Here is a 21,925-nt window from a genome sequence, read left to right on the forward strand (position 1 = left end):
GCAATAAGAACCTGATGGTTTACGGTGTCAAAAGCTTTACGAAGATCTAAAAACACAGCACCAACAACACCTCCCTTGTCAACCATTGCTCGTTAAAAGAAACAGTTTGCTGTTTCTGCAGAGTGATGGGCCCTGAAGCCAAACTGCATTGGATGAAGAGTGAATGGAATATTATTAAGAAAAAAAACAAGCTGTTCTGATACACATTTTTCAGCAACCTTAGAGATCACGGGTAAAATACTAATTGGGCCGTAGTTAGATATATTCAGAGGGTCAATTGATTTAAAAATGAGTTACAATTGCAGTCTTCCATGAAGTTGGAAATATCCCCTCAAGCACTGACTGATTTACAATTTGTGTAATAGGGTAGGCTAGATGTTCTTTCAGAAATTTAACCATTTTAGAGTCCATTCCATAAATATCTTTTGCTGATGAGATTTTAAAATAATTAATAATTGCCAGGGTTTTAATTTTAGAGATAGGTTGAATGCAGAAAGAAGGCTGGCTTGCATCTAATTTAACAATATCTCCAGTTGTTAAAGGAAAAGTCTGTGCAATTTCGTATATTATTGTTATTAATACTAATACTAATAATAACAATAATATAAAAATAAATATTAATGGTATAAAAAAATCCTCCTAATAGCAAATATTATGCATCATTGCCGGTTACAGGTGCACAATGTAAACTCTTAATGTAATTCAAAAAGGGATCCCAGGTTTTGTAAAAGGATGTGAGAGTGAAAATCTTAACTTTTCAAGCCCAATACAGTGGAAGATGTCCTGTATCCACCTGTCATGTGTTGGGGGGAAGTTATGCCTCCACTTGAAAAGAATGGCCCGTCTTGCCAACATTGTAGTAAAAGCAATGATTTTACGATCTCGGGCAGCCAAATCAGGCATAGGGGAAACCCCAAATAGGGCTATAATTGGATCAATATTAGTTTTGATAGTTTTTTTAAGCATCTGAAATATATTAGACCAAAAGGTCACCAGCTGTGGACAGGTCCAAAACATATGTAGATGGTCGGCCAGAGAAAGCTTACAATGGTTACAGGCAAGATTTTTGCCAATTTGGCATTGGTTAGGTGCGCTCAAAAAGTAGTTATTGAGGATAGGCATATGAATGGAGCCTCTATGTAGACCATAATGTTTCTTAAATTGGACCCAAATTTTAAGAGAGCTAGTGACTACCGGGTTATCTGAAACTTTGTTTACAACTAAGGGAAGCTGAGAACAGACAACAGAATAAAGAGTGCTTTTCAATGATGATGTTTCTATATGCACCCATGGAGGACTGTCAGAGTAGATATCTTTGTTCCAAAAAAGAAGCTTGTTGATGTTGCAGGCCCAGTAATACTGCTGAAAGTTGGGAAGTGCAAGGCCTCCTTTAGCTTTAGGGAGTTGAAGAACTGATTTTTTAAGGCGAGCGGGTTTATTCGCCCATAAAAATGACTGCAAGCCATTGTCAAGGCCAGTAAAGAAAGATTTATTAATACAAATAGGTAGGTGCTGAAAGAGGTACATAAATTTGGGTAGAATAACCATTTTGACCAAATTAATTCGACCTACAAGAGATAAAGGATGGGAGGCCCACCTACCCGTATCTAGTTTTAATTTATCCATAAGCGGTTGAAATGTTTTTGAAAATAGGCTATTATATGAATTTTTAAAGAAGACCCCCAGATATCTGAAACCATCAGGCGCAATCTTAAAGGGAAAAAGTGATTGTGGGAGTTTTTTAGCTTCTGGGTTAACAAAAAAAACTTCCCTTTATTTGTAAATGTATCTTGTAGACAGATAGTTGGCCAAATTTGTTTAGGATATCCAAAACTGTGGATAGGGAGACAGCAGGGTTTGAGACAAATAATAAAAGGTCGTCAGCATAAAGCAGGGGTGTCCAAAGTCGATTCTGGAGGGCCTGTGTCCTGCAGAGTTTAGCTAAAACTTCCCTCAACACACCTGCCTCAAAGTATCTAGTCTGCCTAGTAAGACCTGTGGTAAAGCCTGTCTGGTCGTGAGAAATTAAACCTGATAATACACGTTCAAGGAGTAAACATAAAGGACATAGTTTTGAGATATTTCGAAGATGGTGGAAGGAAGTTTTACAAATATATTTAATGTGTTCATTGAAAGTCAGCTGCGGGTCAAACTTAACCCCTAGGTTTGTAACTGAGGAGGAGAACGTGATGGTTTGGCCGTCCAAAGGTGAACTGAGATACCAGAGAAGAGTGGATCTGATGCGGGGTTCCAATGAGTAATGCCTCAGTTTTCCCAGAATTTAGTTGGAGGAAGTTGCTTTCCATCCATGCCTTTATTTCCAGAAAACATGTGTCGAGTCGTGACAAGACTGTGGAGGGACTTTGGGCAGTTTTAATATAAAGTTGCAAGTCATCGGCGTAACAGTGGAATGACAGTCCATGTCTGCTGATGACAGAGCCAAGTGGAAGCAGGTAGAGAATAAATAGAATCGGTCCTAGAACCGGCCCCTTGCGGAACACCACATGTAACAGGGAGCTGCCTGGACTTATAGTCTCCCAGTATAACACGTTCAGTCCTACCATAAAGGTAGGATTTAAACCACTGCAGTGCTGTTCCTGTAAGTCCAACTGTATTTTGGAGACGATCCAGAAGGATGGCATGGTCCACTGTTTCGAATGCGGCTGTTAGGTCAAGTAGAATGAGCAATGAAGGTTATCCGGAATCAGCTGCCATGAGAAGGTCATTTGTCACCCTGAGCAGTGCTGTTTCAGTGCTGTGCTCTTTAACTACCGCAAGAAGTCGTTCCCTATCCTTTTTAAGGAACAAAGAGATAAAGGCCTCAGATAGAGTAGGAGGGAGGCAGCCCACCTTAAAAGAGTGATTGAAAAGCTGTGCTAAAGTAGAAACTAGAAGGGGAGCAAAAGCTTTATAAAATTCAATGGTAAAGCTGTCAGGACCAGGGGATTTTCCCGGTTTCATAGAATTAATTGCTTCCTGTATATCTGATTTTGTAATTGGGTCACCTAGGTTTTTAGACATATTTTCGTCGATTGTGGGATATTCAAGCGAGTTAAGAGAATCTAAATTTGTAGTATTATTGGGAGGGCTTTCTGAAGTGTACAGTCTTGCAAAATAGTCTGAGAAAACTTGGTTAATTTCAGTTGGTTCCGTAACTAATTCACCTGTTGGAGAACTAACAGCAGAAATCCATCTCGAAGTGCTAGCCGATAGGGCCTGGTAGGCCAAAAGCTTACCAGCCTTGTCTCCATTCTCAAAAAACTGCTGTCTGCATTGCCTAAGCTGTCTCTCTATTAGATCGGTCAACTGAAGGTTAAATTCTGAATGTAATTGAACTCTTTTAGCATAGAGGGCAGGTGAAGGGGAAGCCGCATAAGAAACATCTAACTTAGACAGTTCCTCAGCTATTGTGGATAGTCTAAATTTTTTGGCTTTCCGTACTTGTGAGTAATATGAAATTACCTGGCCACGAATGAATGCTTTGAAAGCCTCCCACAAGGTGTGACTGCTAATATCTGAAGTCTGATTGAGTTCAAAATAAAGCTTAATCTGTGAAGAAAGGAAAACTTTGAATGCGCTATCTGATAGTCCTGAGGAATTGAATCTCCAGGGTTGGGGTAACGGCCTGTTAGTTGGCAGAGTTACGTCGATAGATACTGGGGCATGATCAGAGACCACTAATGTGTGATAGGTGCACATGGAAATACAATGTAACAATTTATTATCTACCAAAAAGAAATCAATTCTAGAAAATGTGTGGTGCACATGAGAAAAGAATGAAAAAGCCTTGTCTTGAGGATTTTTAAACCTCCAAGGATCAGAGAGTCCCAGTTGAGAGGCGTTGTTTAGCACCATGTTGGCTGATTTTGTTAGCGTAGACTGTTTAGATGAAGATCTGTCCATGGTTACATCTTGAACCAAGTTAAAATACCCTCCAATAATTATATGATGCTCATCTACTTTGGGTAGGCTAGAAAAAAACTTGACGAAAATCTCATCATCGTCCCAATTAGGGGCATATATGGAAGTTAAATTACTGGTATGTTTCAAAGCTTGCCCGAAACCATAACAAAACGGCCATTAGGATCTATATTAGTCTCATTATGTTCAAACATAACTCTTTTATGGATAATAATAGCAGCCCCACGGGCTCTCTGAGAGAATTTGGAGTGAAATAGGTGACCCATCCATGGTCTTTTGATACGAAGTATATCTACCGTTCGTAGGTGGGTTTCTTGTAGGAGCATAATATCTGCCTTGAGATCCCATAAATGCGCTAAAATTTTACTGGCTTTGACGGCACTGTTCATGCCCTTTGTGTTCCACGACACTAAGCGTATGCTTCTGTCACCTAACAGTATGGTATTAGCCATTCTGTGAGTTTAACGAAATGGGATAGCATTGAACTGGCTAAAGCATTCTGGTTCCAAGTATAGGAGAAAAAAGAAGGGAGACCAATATCCAACTCCCACCATTCCACCACTAACCACCAGTGGTGTCAAAAGTATTCACATTCATTACTTGGGTAGAAGTATAGATACTAGAGTTTAAAAAGACTTCTGTAAAAGTTGAAGTATCAACTCAAGCTTTTTACTTAAGTAGAAGTGTAAAAGTACTGGTTTCAAAACTACTTAAAGTATAAAAGTAAAAGTAATAAGGAAAAAATGCCATTAATGACAAACGCTTAGGCTGTGCCACAGGGGCCTATTGTGCACTACCCCACCTCCTTAAAAAAACATTTCTAAAGGCCATAATGATTATATTAAAATTATAAAGTTGAAAAATTTGGGATGTACTAGGCTACCCGTTTCAGCCGCATACTGCATATGCCCATTAAAAAACAACACATTTTAGTACAATGAAAATACACATTACAAGAACCATATATGTGTACTACTGACCCTGAGCTGTGTTTCATGGAGCAGAAGATATGATTAGTTGACTAGAAGTTTGTAAATGGTGCAAAAAGTCAAACTTCAGAGGCATGTCATCAATAACCTTTATTGAAACAAACACATTGGACTCAAACAACAACAGGGTAATCAACATCAGTTAAGCACAGAACATGTGACAGAGTTACCAATAGGCTTTGTTCAGCCGCAAAAGCAGCTGGTTCTCAAAGTTCTTTGAACCAATGCATGCTCTTCTTGGCCTGAAGATCAGCCCTGCAACACTAAACAGTCTTTCACAGGCTGCTGATGCAGGGAGTGCCATATTAAGCTTAAGTGATAGCTGGCACACAGCTGGGAAGGACTTCAGTACCTCTACTGTGTCTCCTGGGCACCCCAGGTATGCATCCAACTGCTGTGTTGTTTCAAGCGGGTTGGTCTTCTTCAAGGAGGAAAAGAAGTCCTCTTCCTCAGATGATTGGGAGCCCTCATTGATGATATTCTCAGCCTGACAGTCCAAGTGGTTTTTGATGTAGTCAAGGCCTGTGGAATAAAAACAAAAATCAGGAAATTTAGACCATATGACAGTATTGTAAGTGTATTGGATAGTGTGTGTGTGTGCCATTAAATTTCTTTTTAAACTCAGTGAAATGAGTTTGAATGGTTTCCATAGAAATTACACACATTAAAGGTATAGTTCACCCAAAAATGAAAATTCTGTTATCATTTTGTAATCTATATGTTGTTCTAAATCTGTATGAATTTTTTCAAATGAACACAATATATGATATTTTAATAAACTATTGTAAACACACAGCTGATTGTAACCATTGACTTCAATAGTAGGAAAAACAAATATGATGGAATTCAATGGTACCATCAACTTTGTGCTTACCATCATTTATCAAAATATCTTATTTTGTGTTCATCAGAAATACATAAAAATCATACAGATTTAGAACAACATGAGGATGAGAAAATGAAAGAATTTTCTTTTTTGGGTGAACTATCCCTTTAAGGGGAAGTTGAGAAGTGAGACACTTACCAAGTTTGAGGATATTTTCGTCACTTGTCCAGCAGGTCTTAAATTTAGGAACTAGAATGGCTGCGGCAATCAGCTCTGGATCAGCAAGCATCTCGCCAAATCGTTTTTCAAGGCCTGAAAGAAGTGCAGCAATCAAAGGTTCACAGAACTTGGAGGTGACCTGAAGGTGCTGGAGCTTGGTCCTTAGTAGAGTTATGGTGGGGACCAACCAACCCATCTGCACACTGGTTTCTCCCTGAAGAACATCCAGTGCCTTTGCAACTGGGCTCATTGTCTTTGAATATTCTGCAAGAAATGCAAGTTCCACTGGAGTAAATCTGTACAGAGAAAAAAGAAAAACACAACATGGAACATTTAGCCTACTTGATATAGCACCTTCAACTGGAGAAACTGATAATTAAAAGGAAAATATTGTCATCTGAGACTTTTAGAAATGTAGTTGTGTTGCTACAAATCATTTCCATAGTAAATATGGGGACTGAATATTGGCATTGTGCATACATGTGTTCTATATTATTCAAAGTATAAAACTGTGACTTAATCTATTGTTTATCACTTCATTAACTAAAAGGCAGAAAAAAAGCACTTACTTGGGTGTATCTAGTTCACTGCAGACAGCTGCGAGGGCTCCTTCGCCTTGTTCTCTTGTTATTCTCACTATTCTTTCTACAGCTGAGAATAGTGAATTCCACCTTGTACCAACAGGCCTTACGAGTTGGAGTTTGCAGTGGTCTTCAATTACTTCAGATGCGGTGGTTGATCTTGAACTTTTGTTCCACAGGCTAGAGCATTTGGCAAATGTGGACCTTGACACACGCTTGTACAATGGATTGACTTCTGCTTTTGAAGCATCAACTGTGGATACTAAATTAAGGAGGTGGCAGTCGCAGCGATGGTGCTTGGGTAGCTGGTATTCCAAGTAATCATCTTCGTCCAACAGAGCTCCGGCATCAACAAAATCCACACCCTCAAAGCTTTCCTCTTCTTCATCGTGATCATCATTTTGCCCACCATCATCCTCTTCTCCATCACCCTCTCCTACAGGTTCAGGATTGTTGTTCTCATCAGTCTGCCCATAAACTCTGAAGGCTTTCAGGAAGTTTGATCCGTTGTCAGTAGTAGTGCGAACAATCTTCTCTCTGATATTGAATTCTGTGTGAATATCATTTAGGGCACCAGCCAGGGCAGAAAAGGTGTGGGACCCTTTTAGCTGCTTGCATGCCAGTGCAGCACAGGATCTCTGCATGGTCTGGGGGTAAAACCAGTGTGCAGTGACACCAATGAAACCGCAACGGTGTGCTGTCCAGCAGTCCGTTGTTGTTGCTATGAACTCAATTCCACTTAGAGCAGCTTTCAGTTTTCTTTTCATTTCAAAAGAGGCCTTTGTGACTTTGTTGACAACAGTATTGCGTGTCATGACATTTGTATTTGGCTGAAGATGTTGCACAAGATTAATGAAGCCCTGTTGCTGAACAATGTGTGGTGGGTGCAAGCCTTGGACAATAAATTGGAGGACTACTTTATCTACACTTGCCTGGGACACTCTTTGAGTTTCCCACAGCTTGGTTTGTTTGGAGGGTGGGGCCAAAGAACCTTCAGTGGATGACTTCCTTTTGATGGCTGCTGAAGTAAGTTTTGTGTACCTCTCTAGACGAGTGGGGTGTTTCTTCTGTGGAGAAAAATGAATGCACAGGCACAGATTGAGATTCATATTATTTCTCTCAAACCACAAGCTTAGAATATCTAGGACTTCCGCTGTATTAATGTCATGCTTAAAGTTCATGAATGAAGGTCAGACTACAAGTTATGGAGCAGTTTCACTGGTCTATGCAATTATGTTGAGCAGTCCAGAATATTGCCACTTAAAGTGATAGTTCACCCAATGTACTAAGAATAGTCACGACCCTATGTGTATGAGAGTGCACGTGCCTGTGTGAGACAGGCCCTATTCTTGTAAAGAGGTAATAGGCCAAACTATTAGCCAAAGTCAGTTTTAAATAAATTCAATGCTACTTCTCATTCATGCCAGCAGCTGCTTGTGGCTAAAACAGCTTTAAATGATAATTCACCCAAAAATAAGAGATTTGTCATAATTTTCTAATCCTCATGTTGTTCTAAACCTGTATAATTTTTTTTCTGATGAACAGAAGATATTTTAATAAATGATGATAAGCACACAGCTGATTGTAACCATTGACTTCCATAGTAGGAAAAACTATTATGATGGAAGTCAATGGGTACCATTATCTGTGTGCCTACCATAATTTATCAAAATATCTTCGTGTTCATCAGAATAAAGAAATTCATACAGATTTTAATCATCATGAGGATGAGAAAATAACAGAATTTTTCTTTTTGGGTGAACTATCCCTTTACAGCTGTTTTAGGACCAGAAGCAGCTGCTGGCATGACTGAAAATCATTTTAAACAGCATTTGGCTAATAGTTGGGCCTAACTCTTTACAAGGACCCATAGGCCCTGCCCCATACAGGTGCTTGCACTCTCATACACAGACAGGATCATGACTAGTATCCTTAGTAGTACATACTTATCAAAATAGCTGGAGATTATAGGCTTGTTCGACTTCATGCGGCGCCGCAAGAACCGACAGCCGGATGACGTCAAACAGGGTTTATACAGAAATCCTTAAGTTAAATTTACTACTTTTTACTACCTTTTTTACTACCTTCAGAATATTTTTTAAAACCATCACGACACTGAATTGCAAGTGTTAATCAGCGACCTTTCTATTATTTACACAGATTTTGACATATATAACATACAAAAAAGAATTAAAGTGAAAAAAATTCTTCTGACTGAAATATTTTTCAGGCCAAGTCATATTCCTTTACCTAACACTTTATGTAGGCGAGACCAATAGCATTTTAAGGGGAGATTTTTTTGCCATAAATTCCATATTGAAGTCTCATGTGACATATAGGTAGCTGTAGTTTGCAGGGCATTTCAGATTAAGGCAAAACATAAATAACTCACTATACTGTATAAAAAGAAAACATGAATATCACCACCTTTAATGAATCTTTTATTAATTATTTATTAATTGTAAATGTATTTATTTTAGCATTTACTAATTATTTTTTAATCAAAGTTAAAACTGTTAACATTAGTGAATGCACCATGAACCACGGTCAATTACTGTAATGACATAAACAAGAATTAATTAATGATTATATACTCTATATTTTTCATTGTTTGTTTATGTTATATAATGCATTTACTAATGTGAACAAATACAACTTTTTCATATCATATTATTCAGTAAACATAAACAAATAATCCAGGGGTCTGTTCTGTTCACACAACAGTGGTTTGTTATAAACGTCAAAGATGTACCTATGACACTGAATACGTATACTAAAAATAAATAAAAAATTCATGAAACATGTTAAAGCATCCATAATTATAGCCACGTTAATAACGTTTGTAAAAAACCAAACCGTTTGTAAATCCGTCAAGAATTCAGCAAGTTACGAGCATTTTAGTTGGCGTACATGGATTAAAGTTTTCCGTCGCTAGACGGATTTCCGTCAATTGCAAAATTATTAAATCATAAAGACGACGTGTATTCACCTTTTTTTAAGTTGGATGTGATCAAAGCCTGGAGTGGAGCCAAATCACGTTCCTCTCTCCACTCTAAGCGGTCTGTAATCATACGCACAGGATCCACTCCGGGTTTTCTGACTGTATCACGTTAAGCTGAGGTAAAACTTTTTTCAGCTATGGACAAACTTGTAATGCAGAAAGGCTCCGATGTTTTGGCGGTTGATAAAGGTGTAAAAGACCAATGGAGATTGACTTGGCTTAGCGAAATGATGAAGATTGGCAAGCCTTTCATTTCGTGGGATAAGAAAACCAAACCGCCAGGTAATTTACGTGTCTTTGCGATTAGGGTTCCTGTATTTTGGGGGTAAATGATTTCTCACGTACGTGATTACCCGCGTCCCGTTTTTGACTGCTATGCTCATCAGGCCAGTTGCTGATACAACGGGTTTATTAAACTCGTGGCGCCACAAGAACCAAGAGGCAGATGACATCCATATCCCGTGAGAGCGATTTCAGGAATCATAAGAGGAGACTGCTTCTGATGTTCTCGCGTCACTTTGATGTCATCCACCTGTCGGTTCTTGCAGTTTCATTTGCGTGTGGTCTCAAAAAACTTAAAATTTGCACACATATTTAAGCGCCGCCGTTTATAAACAAGTGATATATTAAGCCATTCAAACACAAACAACAGTGCTAACGTTAAATGCATCCGCTGTTTCTGTGTCAGAGCTGAACACGTAAGCCGCGCATTCGCTTCATTGAGCTTGTGAGTATTTTTGCCACTTTATTGGCCTTAAATACAAATAGCGTCAAAAATCCCGTCTTTGCAAGTATCCTCATATAAACACGACCATTTAGGTCTTAGGAGAAAGTAAACTGCAGAAGTATTGCGCATAAAATAGCACATCAGCGCTGCCTCTACTGTAAACATAATATTTTGTTGATAAAGGTACAGTGATCCTGTGCGCGAATTGTACACGAGTTTAACTCGAGTTACTCGTTCAGGGTTTATATTTATAACGTTACTGTATAGCTGTGACTGTAAACTGTTGTGTGAACAGAACAGACCCTGGATTATTCGTTTATGTGTACTGAATAATATGATATTAAAAAGTTGTATTTCTTCACATTAGTAAATGCATTATGAACAAATAATTTAGAGTATATAAGCATTAATGAATTCTTGTTTATGTCATTACAGTAATTGATGGTTGTTCATGGTGCATTCACTAATGTTAACAGTTTCAACTTTTACAATTAATAAATAATTAATAAAAGATTCATTAAAGGTGTTGATATTCATGTTATCTTTTTATATAGTCAGTTATTTAGCTGTTTTGCCTTCATCTCTTAAATGCCATGCAAACTACAGCAACCTATATATGCCACAGGAGACTTTAATATGGAATTAATGGCAAAAAAATCTCCCCTTAAAATGCTATTGGTCTCGGCTACATAGAGTGTTAGTTAAAGGAATATGACTTGGCCTGAAAAAAATTTCAGTCAGAAGAATTTTTTTCACTTTAATCCATGTGGCGTATGTCACTCACCTTCCATCCACAGCAGCACGGAGCAGCACTATGGCAGCACTGACCTAAGATGGCCGCCAAGTGACGACACAGCTGACTCCGCCTTGAGCCATCTAGCCTTTATATACATATCTATGGTTGTGGCGCCACATGAAGTTTACCCACGAGTTAAACAAACCCGTTGTACCAGTCACTGGCTATATCAGCATAGCATTAAAAAGCGTGCCGCGGATGATCAGTAACGTGAGAAATCATTTACCCCCAAAATAGAGGACCCCTTACGTTAGTCATACTGTGCAAAGACACGCAATTACCTGTTTTCTTAGCCCACGAACTGAAAGGCTTGCCAATCTTCATCATTTCGCTTAGCCAAGTCAATCGTCTTTTACACCTTTATCGATCTTCAAAACATCGGAGCCTTCCTGCATTATAAGTTTGACCATGCTAGCTGAAATAAAGTTTTACCTCAGCTTAACGTAATACAGTCAGAAAACCCGGAGTGGATCCGGTCCGTAGTGATTACAGAACGCTTACAGCGGAGAGAGGAACGTGATTTGGTTCCACTCCAGGCTTTGATCACATCCCAGAGACGAAAGACCTTTGATTATTTGCCCAGATATGCAGGTGATTTGAACTAATTTCCAGGCATCATAACATTACAAAAGGCAATCGAAAATGTACTACCTCGTCAGATGACGCTTACTACTTTTTACTACTTTTTACTGGCCTTAATTTGGCATAATTTAATTTACTACCTTTTACTACTTTTTACAACCCCGCGGAAACCCTGTCAAAGTACCGCGAGACAAAATTAGACTTCTTAAGATTTCTCTAATCGTTCTCGCGGTACTTTGACGTCACCCGGCTGCAAGTTCTTACGGCGCCGCATGAAGTCGAACAAGCCTAATAGCTTTGCACAATTAACTTACAAATATTGCATATAGTAATATTATGAGCCAAGAAAACATTTGGTGAAAGTTGAATTTCAAAACTCACACCAAGCCCACCAAACTAATTTGCAACGTTAAATCATAGCCTACTGCTAGCAGGCAAACAAACCATTGGCATGTTACCCAAGTTTAGCATAGCAAACATTGCAAATGCATCATTATTTTTAAGTTATTAGGTGACTACAATATTGTCAATAATCGACTGAGAATAACAAAAACTATAGCGTTGCACAATTAACTTACAAATATAGCAATAATTTAAGCTCAGATAACATTTGGCTAAAGTAAAACTTCAAATTAATTAATAATTGACTAATAATAACAAAATTTCAGCTTACCTCAATATGCTTTTTCAAATTAGATGGTGAGTTTTTGAAAGCCATTAGCTCATGGTATTTGGGTGCGCATAGCTTACAACGCATGCGAGTTATTTTTCGATCCAACCATTTCAAAAAATTCTTCCAGGTACGGCCAGGGATGTACAACCCCAAATCAGAAAAAGTTGGGACACTGTAGAAATTGTGAGTAAAAAAGGAATGGAATAATTTACAAATCTCATAAACTTATATTTTATTCACAATAGAATATAGACAACATATCAAATGTAGAAAGTGAGATATTTTGAAATGTCATGCCAAATATTGGCTCATTTTGGATTTCATCAGAGCTACACATTCCAAAAAAAGTTGGGACAGGTAGCAATAAGAGGCCGGAAAATTTTAATGTACATATAAGGAAAAGCTGGAGGAGGACCAATGTTAAGGAATGGGAATGTTGTCCCATTCTTGTCTAAAACAGGCTTCTAGTTGCTCAACTGTCTGAGGTCTTCTTTGTCGTATCTTCCTCTTTATGATGCGCCAAATATTTTCTGTGGGTGAAAGATCTGGACTGCAGGTTGGCCATTTCAGTACTCAGATCCTTCTTCTATGCAGTCTTGACGTTGTAATTGATGCAGTATGTGGTCTGGCATTGTCGTGTTGGAAAATGCAAGGTCTTCCCTGAAAGAGACTACGTCTGAATGGGATCATATGTATCTAGAACTTGGATAAACCTGTCAGCATTGATGGTGCCTTTCCAGATGTTTAAGCTGCCCATGCCACATGCACTCATGCAACCCCAAACCATCAGTGATGCAGGCTTCTGAACTGAGCGCTAATAACAACTTGGGTTGTCATTGTCCTCTTTAGTCCGGATGAAATGGCATCCCAGTTTTCCAAAAAGACCTTCAAATATTGATTCGTCTGACCACAGAACAGTTTTCCACTTTGCCAAAGTCCTTTTTAAATGGGCCTTGGCCCAGAGAAAACGCCTGCGCTTCTGGGTCATGTTTAGATATGGCTTCTTTTTTGACCTATAGAGTTTTAGCTGGCAACGGCGAATGACACGGTCGATTGTATTCACCGACAATGTTTTCAGGAAGTATTTTAGAGCCCATGTTGTGATTTCCATTACAGTAGCATTCCTGTATGTGATGCAGTTCCGTCTAAGAGCCCGAAGATCACGGGCATCAAGGATGGTTTTCCAGCCTTGACCCTTACCCACAGAGATTGTTTCAGATTCTCTGAATCTTTGGATGATATTATGCACTGTAGATGATGATAACTTCAAACTCTTTGCAATTTCTCTCTGAGAAACTCAGAAAACTATTTTTCGCCGCAGCATTGGGGGAATTGGTGATTCTCTACCAATCTTGACTTCTGACAGACACTGCCACTCTGACAGGCGTTTTTATACCCAATCATGTTGCCAATTGACCTAATAAGTTGCAAATTAGTCCTTAAGCTTTTCCTTATATGTACATTTAAATTTTCTGGCCTCTTATTGCTACCTGTCCCAACTTTTTTTGGAATGTGTAGCTCTCATGAAATCCAAAATGAGCCAATATTTGGCATGACATTTCAAAATATCTCACTTTCAACATTTGATATGTTATTTATATTCTATTGTAAAGAAAATATAAGTTTATGAGATTAGTAAATTATTCCATTCCTTTTTTACTCACAATTTTCTACAGTGTCCCAACTTTTTCTGATTTGGGGTTGTATAAGGGTTGGTTGGTCTTCCTGGCTACCAACTTCCTCGCTGGTGCTGGTGCTTGGTTGTTGAAACATTTCGCTTGAGTTTTGAGCCTCTGCCACGGACATCTTCGCTACGTCTGCTGTGTCCAGCGTTGGAGTAACTGAAGTGTGTCGTGATTTGTGTCATACGCAGGTGCGATGGATCGCGTTCAAACCAATAGCGTGTCGGAATCGTATATGTTTATACTTCTCATCCAACCACAATCAAATTCACTGTTTCCGGATGGCGCGATTTGTCTTGATAGGTTATTTTTGAAAGATGACAAGCCGAAATGAAATAGGAGTAACGAGGCTATTTTTAAAATGTAAGGAGTAGAAAGTATAGATATTTGCGTGAAAATGTAAGGAGTAGAAGTAAAAAGTCGTCTAAAAAATAATTACTCCAGTAAAGTATAGATACTCAAAATTTCTACTTAAGTAAGGTAACGAAGTATTTGTACTTCGTTACTTGACACCTCTGCTAACCACCCCCCACCCGCCTTAACAATTAACTTGCCTGAGCACTTAGACTCGACTTCCGCTACTGATTCTATCCCTCTGGATCTCATTCCCCTATTCCAATAGTAAGCCCTATAAAGCTTGAACAGGTATAGAACACAACTTTTTATAGTATAAAAGTACAAAAGGGAAGAGCATCAAGAAACGAAAATAAATAAAAATAAACTGAATAAAACTAATTTCCTATAAATTAATACATACAGGAACAAAATAGGTAAAAATAGAATGTCAAAATGAAATTTTGCAAGATGCAATTGCCAGCTATGAGGCAACCAATATAGTTTTGCAAAACAGTGGTATAAAGAAAATTAAACCTTAGGTTAAATATGGTATAATCCAGGGCTCCTGAAATCCCACCCCGGAGAGTAAGAAAGATTAATGTAAAATTTTACCTGAGAACAGTAAAACAAACCAATATCAGAAAATAACAGAAAATAACAGGGCATCTGTATATTCAGACATTAATACACAAATACTGTAAGACAACTAAATAACCAGTGCAATAATCATGACAAGCCAACCGGACAGTTGTTATAAACGGCATTAAGCAGATAGAAAAACTACTACAATTCCCGACTCTCTGTTATGACTGAAAAGGAAGGAAAAGGGGGAGGGGCAAAATAGATAAACATAAAGAAGCCAAAATCCAAAAAAATCACCCCGGCATCCGCACAGAGGGAAAACAATGGAAATAGTTTCTGTAACCTCTGTCAATTTAACCACCGGAAAATTGAGAACAGCAATATAAACAATATAGCACCGTAGACTGGTTCACTCCTGGACAGTTTATGACCCATGATCCGACAAGCTGGCAGCCGCATCAAAGTTCTCGGCCTCTGTCACTGAAGACAACATCATCTTACCTCCGTCTTTGGTCCAAATTGAGAGCCGTGCAGGAAAAAACAAAGTTGGTTTGAATCCAAGGTTATATAGTTCTATCATTACGGATCGGTATTTAGCGCGTTCAGTGGCCACTCGTAGATGGTGACCGGGTTGGCTTGGTAAACCAGTTTACCTCTTTTGGCTTGAGCCTCTCGGATGATCAACTCCTTTTGACGGTAGTGGTGAAGCCGGATGATTACTGGCCTCGGTCTCTTCCCAGTCGCTGGTTTACTAACGAGAGCTCTGTGTGCCTGGTCGATCTGCGGCGGAGAGGGTAAAATATCTTCTCCCAGGATGTCCGCGAGGACTTGCGCGAAAAAAACCGGACGAGGACGTGGCCCTTTGAGCGATTCCGGTAAGCTTACAATTCGAATGTTATTTCGGCGGCTGCGTGACTCAAGGTCCACCACTTTATCTTGTAATTTCGCATTACATTCAGCCATTGCGGCGCAAGTCGTTTCCATAGCCTGCACCCGCTCGTCTAAATCATTGGCGCTCGATTCGAGCGAAGCAATTTTATGTGTGTGATCCGACATTGTGGTCTGAATGCGATCAATCTTCTCTTCGAGTGACAAAATGAATGTCTTGAATTCGGTCGATAAGGCATGGCGATGTTGTTCCAGGAGCTTGACCATCGCCGCCATGTTGAGCTCACCAGCAGCGTCGTCCACAGAGTCCGTTTTCGTTTCTTTTTTGCTCTGCTTGGCCGATTTAGAAGTCATGTTTAAACAAAATAATAGCGTGCGTAGTATTTTAGATCAGCTTGGAAACGGAGTAAACGATCACATTGGCTTAAAATGTTGGGTTAAACTGAAAGGTACAGGAGCAATAGAAAGCACGTCTACTCCATTAGCCCACAAACCGGAAGTCCATATCCTATGTAGGGTTGGGTACCGAAACGCGGTGCCATTATGGCACCGGAACCTATATGGGCGGTACCTACCGGACCGAATCAGAACACAGATTTCGGTGCCTCATTTCGGTGCCTCTTTAATGCATGAACAGTTGACTGAAGTATTTTGCTCTCTGTAGCGCAAAAAGCATAATTACACAAGCACAGCACAATCGCTAGTTAAATTATAGTACACTCATATGGTGTAAATAATTTCCTGACTTACTAAATTCACGTGAATGTGAAAGTCGGAAAGCTTTGATATAATACATAGGATTCAAGTTTGATTTCTTCGCTTAACTTAGGTGAGTTTGTTCATATTTTACATTATTGTAGCTTTATATTGATAAAAAAATGTAAACCAATCATGTGTTTTGAAAAATCTAAGGATCTTAGATTTATTTATGTTATAGGGCCGGTAAAATGTTTTCCGTCTATTCGTTTTTGTTAAATGTTTTGTTTAATATAAGCAAGTCATTTTACTAATTTATTGTTGTTCTGTTTTAATAAAAAAAATGAACAAATAAGCATTCGTAGTAATGAAAAATTATGTCAATTAAATTTTACATTTATTTGTGTTTTAACGCAGATACCATCCGTTGAATTCGTTTTATTAATAAACAAGCAATATAAGCAAGTTTGTAATTGGAGCTACTATTTTATTGGAGTTGAGTTTTTCGTCAAGAGTAATAATGAACAAACATTAAAAAAATAGTTTATTAATAAATGTAAATATTAAATAATCTAATGTTAAAGATTAGATGTAGCCAACTTTTGAACTTTGCCAAATACATTTTCATTTAAAATATGCGCTGTGTTTAATAAGTTTAAAATGTGAAAAAATCCTCATCTGCACATCCCTAATAATACAAAACGAACAAATTTTGTAAAAACATAACGTTATGTCCAGGTTATTTTTATATTCTGACTTTAAAGAACAATTTGGAAAATGAGAACCTCTGAGGAGCGCGTGAATGCCGCAATTGATCTGACGGCAGCTTATTTTGCTAATATGGTAACATTTCTTCATTTCTTCATTTGCTAAAACGTATTATCTCACTAATGTTTTATTAGTACTTCGGCTTATATCGGCCTGAGATGGACCGCGGCAGTCACGGGTGTCAAGTTCATCGGAGACAAGCAGAAAGCGTCAAAACGTGAATGGTTTCACAAGCCGAGAAAATATTTGGGGTGAATGCCAAATGCCGTTTTTTGCGTCAAGGCACTTCACGAAGAGGATGTCACATGAACAGTCGATCCAAATAAAAAGAAAAAGACGCTGTATTTTATTGCTCTATTTGCCAAGTGTGTTTAACTAGCCACACTATGAGACACAATTGCGCAACTTTCTCTAGAGTTCAAGAGATCTGATCTTCGAAGGGAATAATAATAATAATAATAATAACAAGTTTAATTTATATAGCGCTTTTCCATAGCTCAAGTACGCTTCACAATAACAGTTAGGAGTAAACAGTAAATACATACAGTAGCAGACAATGGACAATAGGGAGGATCACTTTCGATTAGAACTCGCCCTTTATCTTTTTGTGAGCGGCAGCCGCTTTAACCAATCATTGAACAGATTATTAACAACCAATCATAGAACATTTTTCTGAGCTCAAAGTGGAGTGTTGAGAAGATTTATTTAATTCACAAATCAAAAATCTTATAAAGAAGAAATCAAGAATGCAGGTCTTAAAAGATGATGGTGCTTTAGGCAAATCATTAATAAACAAATTATGACAAACAGATAAGAATTTTCATTGTGTTTTATGCTGTACTTTCATCTACCATCTTTTTGTGACTCTTTTTTTCAAAGTATCGCTTTAGGCACCGTTTAGGCACCGGAACCGTTTTAAAAGTATCAATTTGGCACCGGTATCGAAAAAACCCCAAACAATACCCATCCCTAATCCTATGTCTTGATAAAATAAATTTCTCTAACTAACGGTTCTGTCTAACTCTGGACTGTCTAATTTACGTTAAACTAACATAACTGACTTAACACCTAAGTAGTAAATATGAGGGACATACTGTACCATTAAAAATGATTGATGGTGACCTTTGACCTCAGGGGAGGGGCTGACCTTTGGCCTCAGGGGAGGGGCTAACCTTTGACCTCAGGGTTATTTGAATGCAAGATGTGTTGTTTACGACACGGTGGACATGGTGGATAATGTTCATTGCATCGTAAATCATGTCCTCCTACACTAAAACAATAAAAACAGTGTTTACACAAGTGGTCCACGTTAAAACCACATTCTATGCTCCCATCATAAATTATATAAGGTGGGGCCCCAATATGTATAATAAAAGCCAGGAACATCAGAGTTACGAAAATCACAAACATGGATAGCCCATGCAGCTCGCACGGTACTCCGGTGAGTGAATGGCAAATTGACTTGAATCATCTTGGTATGGCGCCAAAAAAACAGCACGGGCATATCTGCCTGACAAAGTTTCTTCATGAAAATAAGAACATCGTGGCTGATGAAATTTTGCTAGAAAGTAACATAGTAGTCGGTTACAAGTTTAACAAAGAGACTCGTACTGTAATACTCTACAGCGCTGAGAAAAAAGGCGAATAAACACCAGGACTGGACCCCTGCATAGAAGGGTGTCAAGCAGGGGTCATTCCTATGAGGTTTCATACAGTTTAATGATGGAAAATACCCATCCAAGAAAATCGTTATTAAACACAGACAAATAAAGGTTTTGTTTTGATGTATTTACATTTGTGAAAAAAAGAATTCAGCTCTATTATTATTGTCTATTTGGACAACAGTACATTTTAAAAAGCCACGCGGACATATTAACGGCATGTGCAGTACAGCCTTGTATGGTCCCTGGAAGTGGCTTTTGCCGTGCTCGCTTTTCTCACTTGCCCTCTCAAATATCACATCGAAAAGGAATATATTTTCAATAAAACAAGTGGAAATAGTGTGCCTTACGAGTGTTTAATAACAATGAAAATGCTTAGCCTACTGGGTAGTGTTACGGAGGGCTTTTGCTCTCCCAGAATGCAGCATCCATTTAATAACTTTAATAAACATATTAATTTAAACTCCTTTTTATTATTGCATCCTATTAATGTAAAAAAGCTGAGGTGAAAATAGTAGGCTAGCTGCCAGTACAAAGTGTAGCATCTAATTACGCTTTTTGCAAATACCTCCTGCTGTATAGGTTGCAACAGCATCCCATATGTTTACAAAGGCACTGATTTGTCCTCGCGATACAGCATTCCTGAAAGACATTAAATTTAATTCAAACTTCAAGAAAAATGATACGGAACGTCATACTGTAACTTTTATGAAGAATCTCAGTTCAGACTCTTCGGTGCCTTGGACAAATAATAAAAAAGCCCTGTCACTGGTGAACACAACAGCATCTTTTGAATTTAAACATCCTTTGTCTGTTTGAAGAAGTACACATATCTGTGGAAATTATAGAACGATTGTCTATTGCAGGGATTCCCAAAGTGTGGTGCGCGCACCCCCAGGGGTACGCGAGCTGCCACCAGGGGGTGCGCGAGAGGAAAAATGTAATGGCGGTCTGTTTCTTTAAGTGGGATTTTTCCATACAATAAATAAATACAAAAATGAACAGTAAACATTTCCTTTGTAATCGCTTTTATTTTAAATAAAAAACTATACTTAATTAGTTTTTGATAGAAACGTAGAAGACAGCTGCTGTCTTTTTCTACGCACTGCTCTTCTGTTATGCACTGCAGCCGCTATATGCGTGCCAACTCGTTTCATTCATTCCATATATATTATAAATATGCTTAACTGGCTGAAATCAGGGAAACTGTCAAGTGTGGGACGTCTTATGATTAAGTTGTTAGTCACAAAGGAGGAGAGGGACCAAGAGAGAGAGACTTTTTATGGCACAAATAGAAACAATGAAATGTGACGAGACATGGGCACGTCTAATGCACAGGATACGCGAGCAATGTGTTTTCATGCATGGTAAAGAGACCGCCAATGAATTATATAATAAAATACATACATACTTAAAAAGACACTGTAGGGAACTTATTAAAAGCTTTCATTTAATTTTGTTTGAAACTTAAGCTGTTATAATGAATCTGCAAACTATTATACACCTTTTGTGCGAACAGTAAAGGCTTTCGTGAATGATGGGTCTGCACGTTACGCAGGCATCTAGAAGGAGAGCGCACTGGTAAACATGAGGAAACTCATATATCATCTATTAGCTGACGGCAGTAAGTGTAAGTTTTTTACCATAGTAAACTCGAATGGCATCTAAATATCACAGTGGTTAAACACATACACGGGGCGCGCATTAATCTACGCTGAGCGTAGCTGCGTCTGGTCGTAGTTTCAGATGGTGCAACACGCGTAAATATTTTCACAATGTCAGACGTAGCTAAGCTTGATGTAGGACTTACACCCAACTTCTTAACGTCCGGCTGTTGCAACCGCCCCTGGTTATTTGCGCATGATTAAACATGAGTCTTTAAAAACAAAAGTCTTTTTTTTTTTGAAGTGGGGATTGGGGGTGCGCCAACCCTGTTGGGACATAGAAGGGGGTGCGCAGGAAAAAAAGTTTGGGAACCCCTGGTCTATTGCATTTGTCACTTCCTGAAAAGATAGTTTTTCAAGCGCTCAACCAAAACCAGTTTGCAAGGAATAAACTAAAGTGGCGGCCCCGAAAAACATAAAAATTAGTCCAGCAGACTCCACGTGAGCCCACACGCAGTTCTTTATGAAGTCAGGTTTTTATAAACTGTGGAAGAATTACATATAAACTTATTACTGACTAGCAATGACAAATTGTTCATTGATTCATGCTGTCATTGTGCTTTATATTTATCTATATGCTGTCATTGTGCTTTATATTTATCTATATCTATCTATCTATCTATCTATCTATTAAAAAATAAATAAGAATAAAAAAATTAATAAATCGGCACATTGCCACGACGCTAATTGCATTAGTACAATGCTATTGAAATATAAAATTCACTATACCTTATTAATGAGTCAGAATTTTATTAATTCCTGCACAGAATTTCATAAAAACCATAATGTATTACAGTTTTTTTCGATTGCTAAACGACAGTGGGCACAACTGGAGTCACATGTGCAAAACTATAACTACAGTCTGCACAGCAGCAGTTCATGTGGACCAAACTCTAGTTCGTTTTTCATTGGTTAAACACAGTTTTCAAAACTTTACACACTAATCCAATGACTTTAACCACAACCTGCACAACACTGTGGATTTACAGCACAGAATTGATTTCAGCCTTGTGCCTTTCAAACACTGCTGATAGCAATTTTATATAAATATAAATTCCAATTTCATATATATAAAATATTACCTTTCATATAAATATGATATATATACCCAGATAGCACACGTACGTCTCAGATACGTCTTGTAAAGATCTTTACATCTGCTGACGATCGTCTTTGAATAATACGTCTTCCATATCTCTACAAGACTTATTTAAGATCTTAAAAAATTCTAAATCCTACCTGCCTGCAATGCATCTCCGTTTGGTCTTGAATCCGATCAAACGCAGACGAATCAGCAAAGACCTCCAACTCATTTCATTTTTTAAATAAATGT

At 38.3% G+C, this 21,925-nt stretch overlaps 1 protein-coding gene across 1 annotated transcript; it reads right to left on the minus strand.

Moving 5' to 3' along the window:
- Window positions 1-4,995: 4,995 nt before the first annotated feature.
- On the minus strand, window positions 4,996-7,825 carry LOC135753695 (uncharacterized). Its single transcript, XM_065271642.2, has 3 exons — window positions 6,525-7,825; window positions 5,935-6,251; window positions 4,996-5,432 (listed from the first exon to the last, which is right to left on the minus strand). The coding sequence occupies exons 1-3, from the start codon at window positions 7,715-7,717 to the stop codon at window positions 5,077-5,079; spliced, it is 1,866 nt and encodes a 621-aa protein (XP_065127714.2). The 5' UTR covers window positions 7,718-7,825; the 3' UTR covers window positions 4,996-5,076.
- Window positions 7,826-21,925: the final 14,100 nt, after the last annotated feature.

Source organism: Paramisgurnus dabryanus, chromosome 10 (genome assembly GCF_030506205.2).
Source record: "Paramisgurnus dabryanus chromosome 10, PD_genome_1.1, whole genome shotgun sequence".
Taxonomy (NCBI): domain Eukaryota; kingdom Metazoa; phylum Chordata; class Actinopteri; order Cypriniformes; family Cobitidae; genus Paramisgurnus; species Paramisgurnus dabryanus.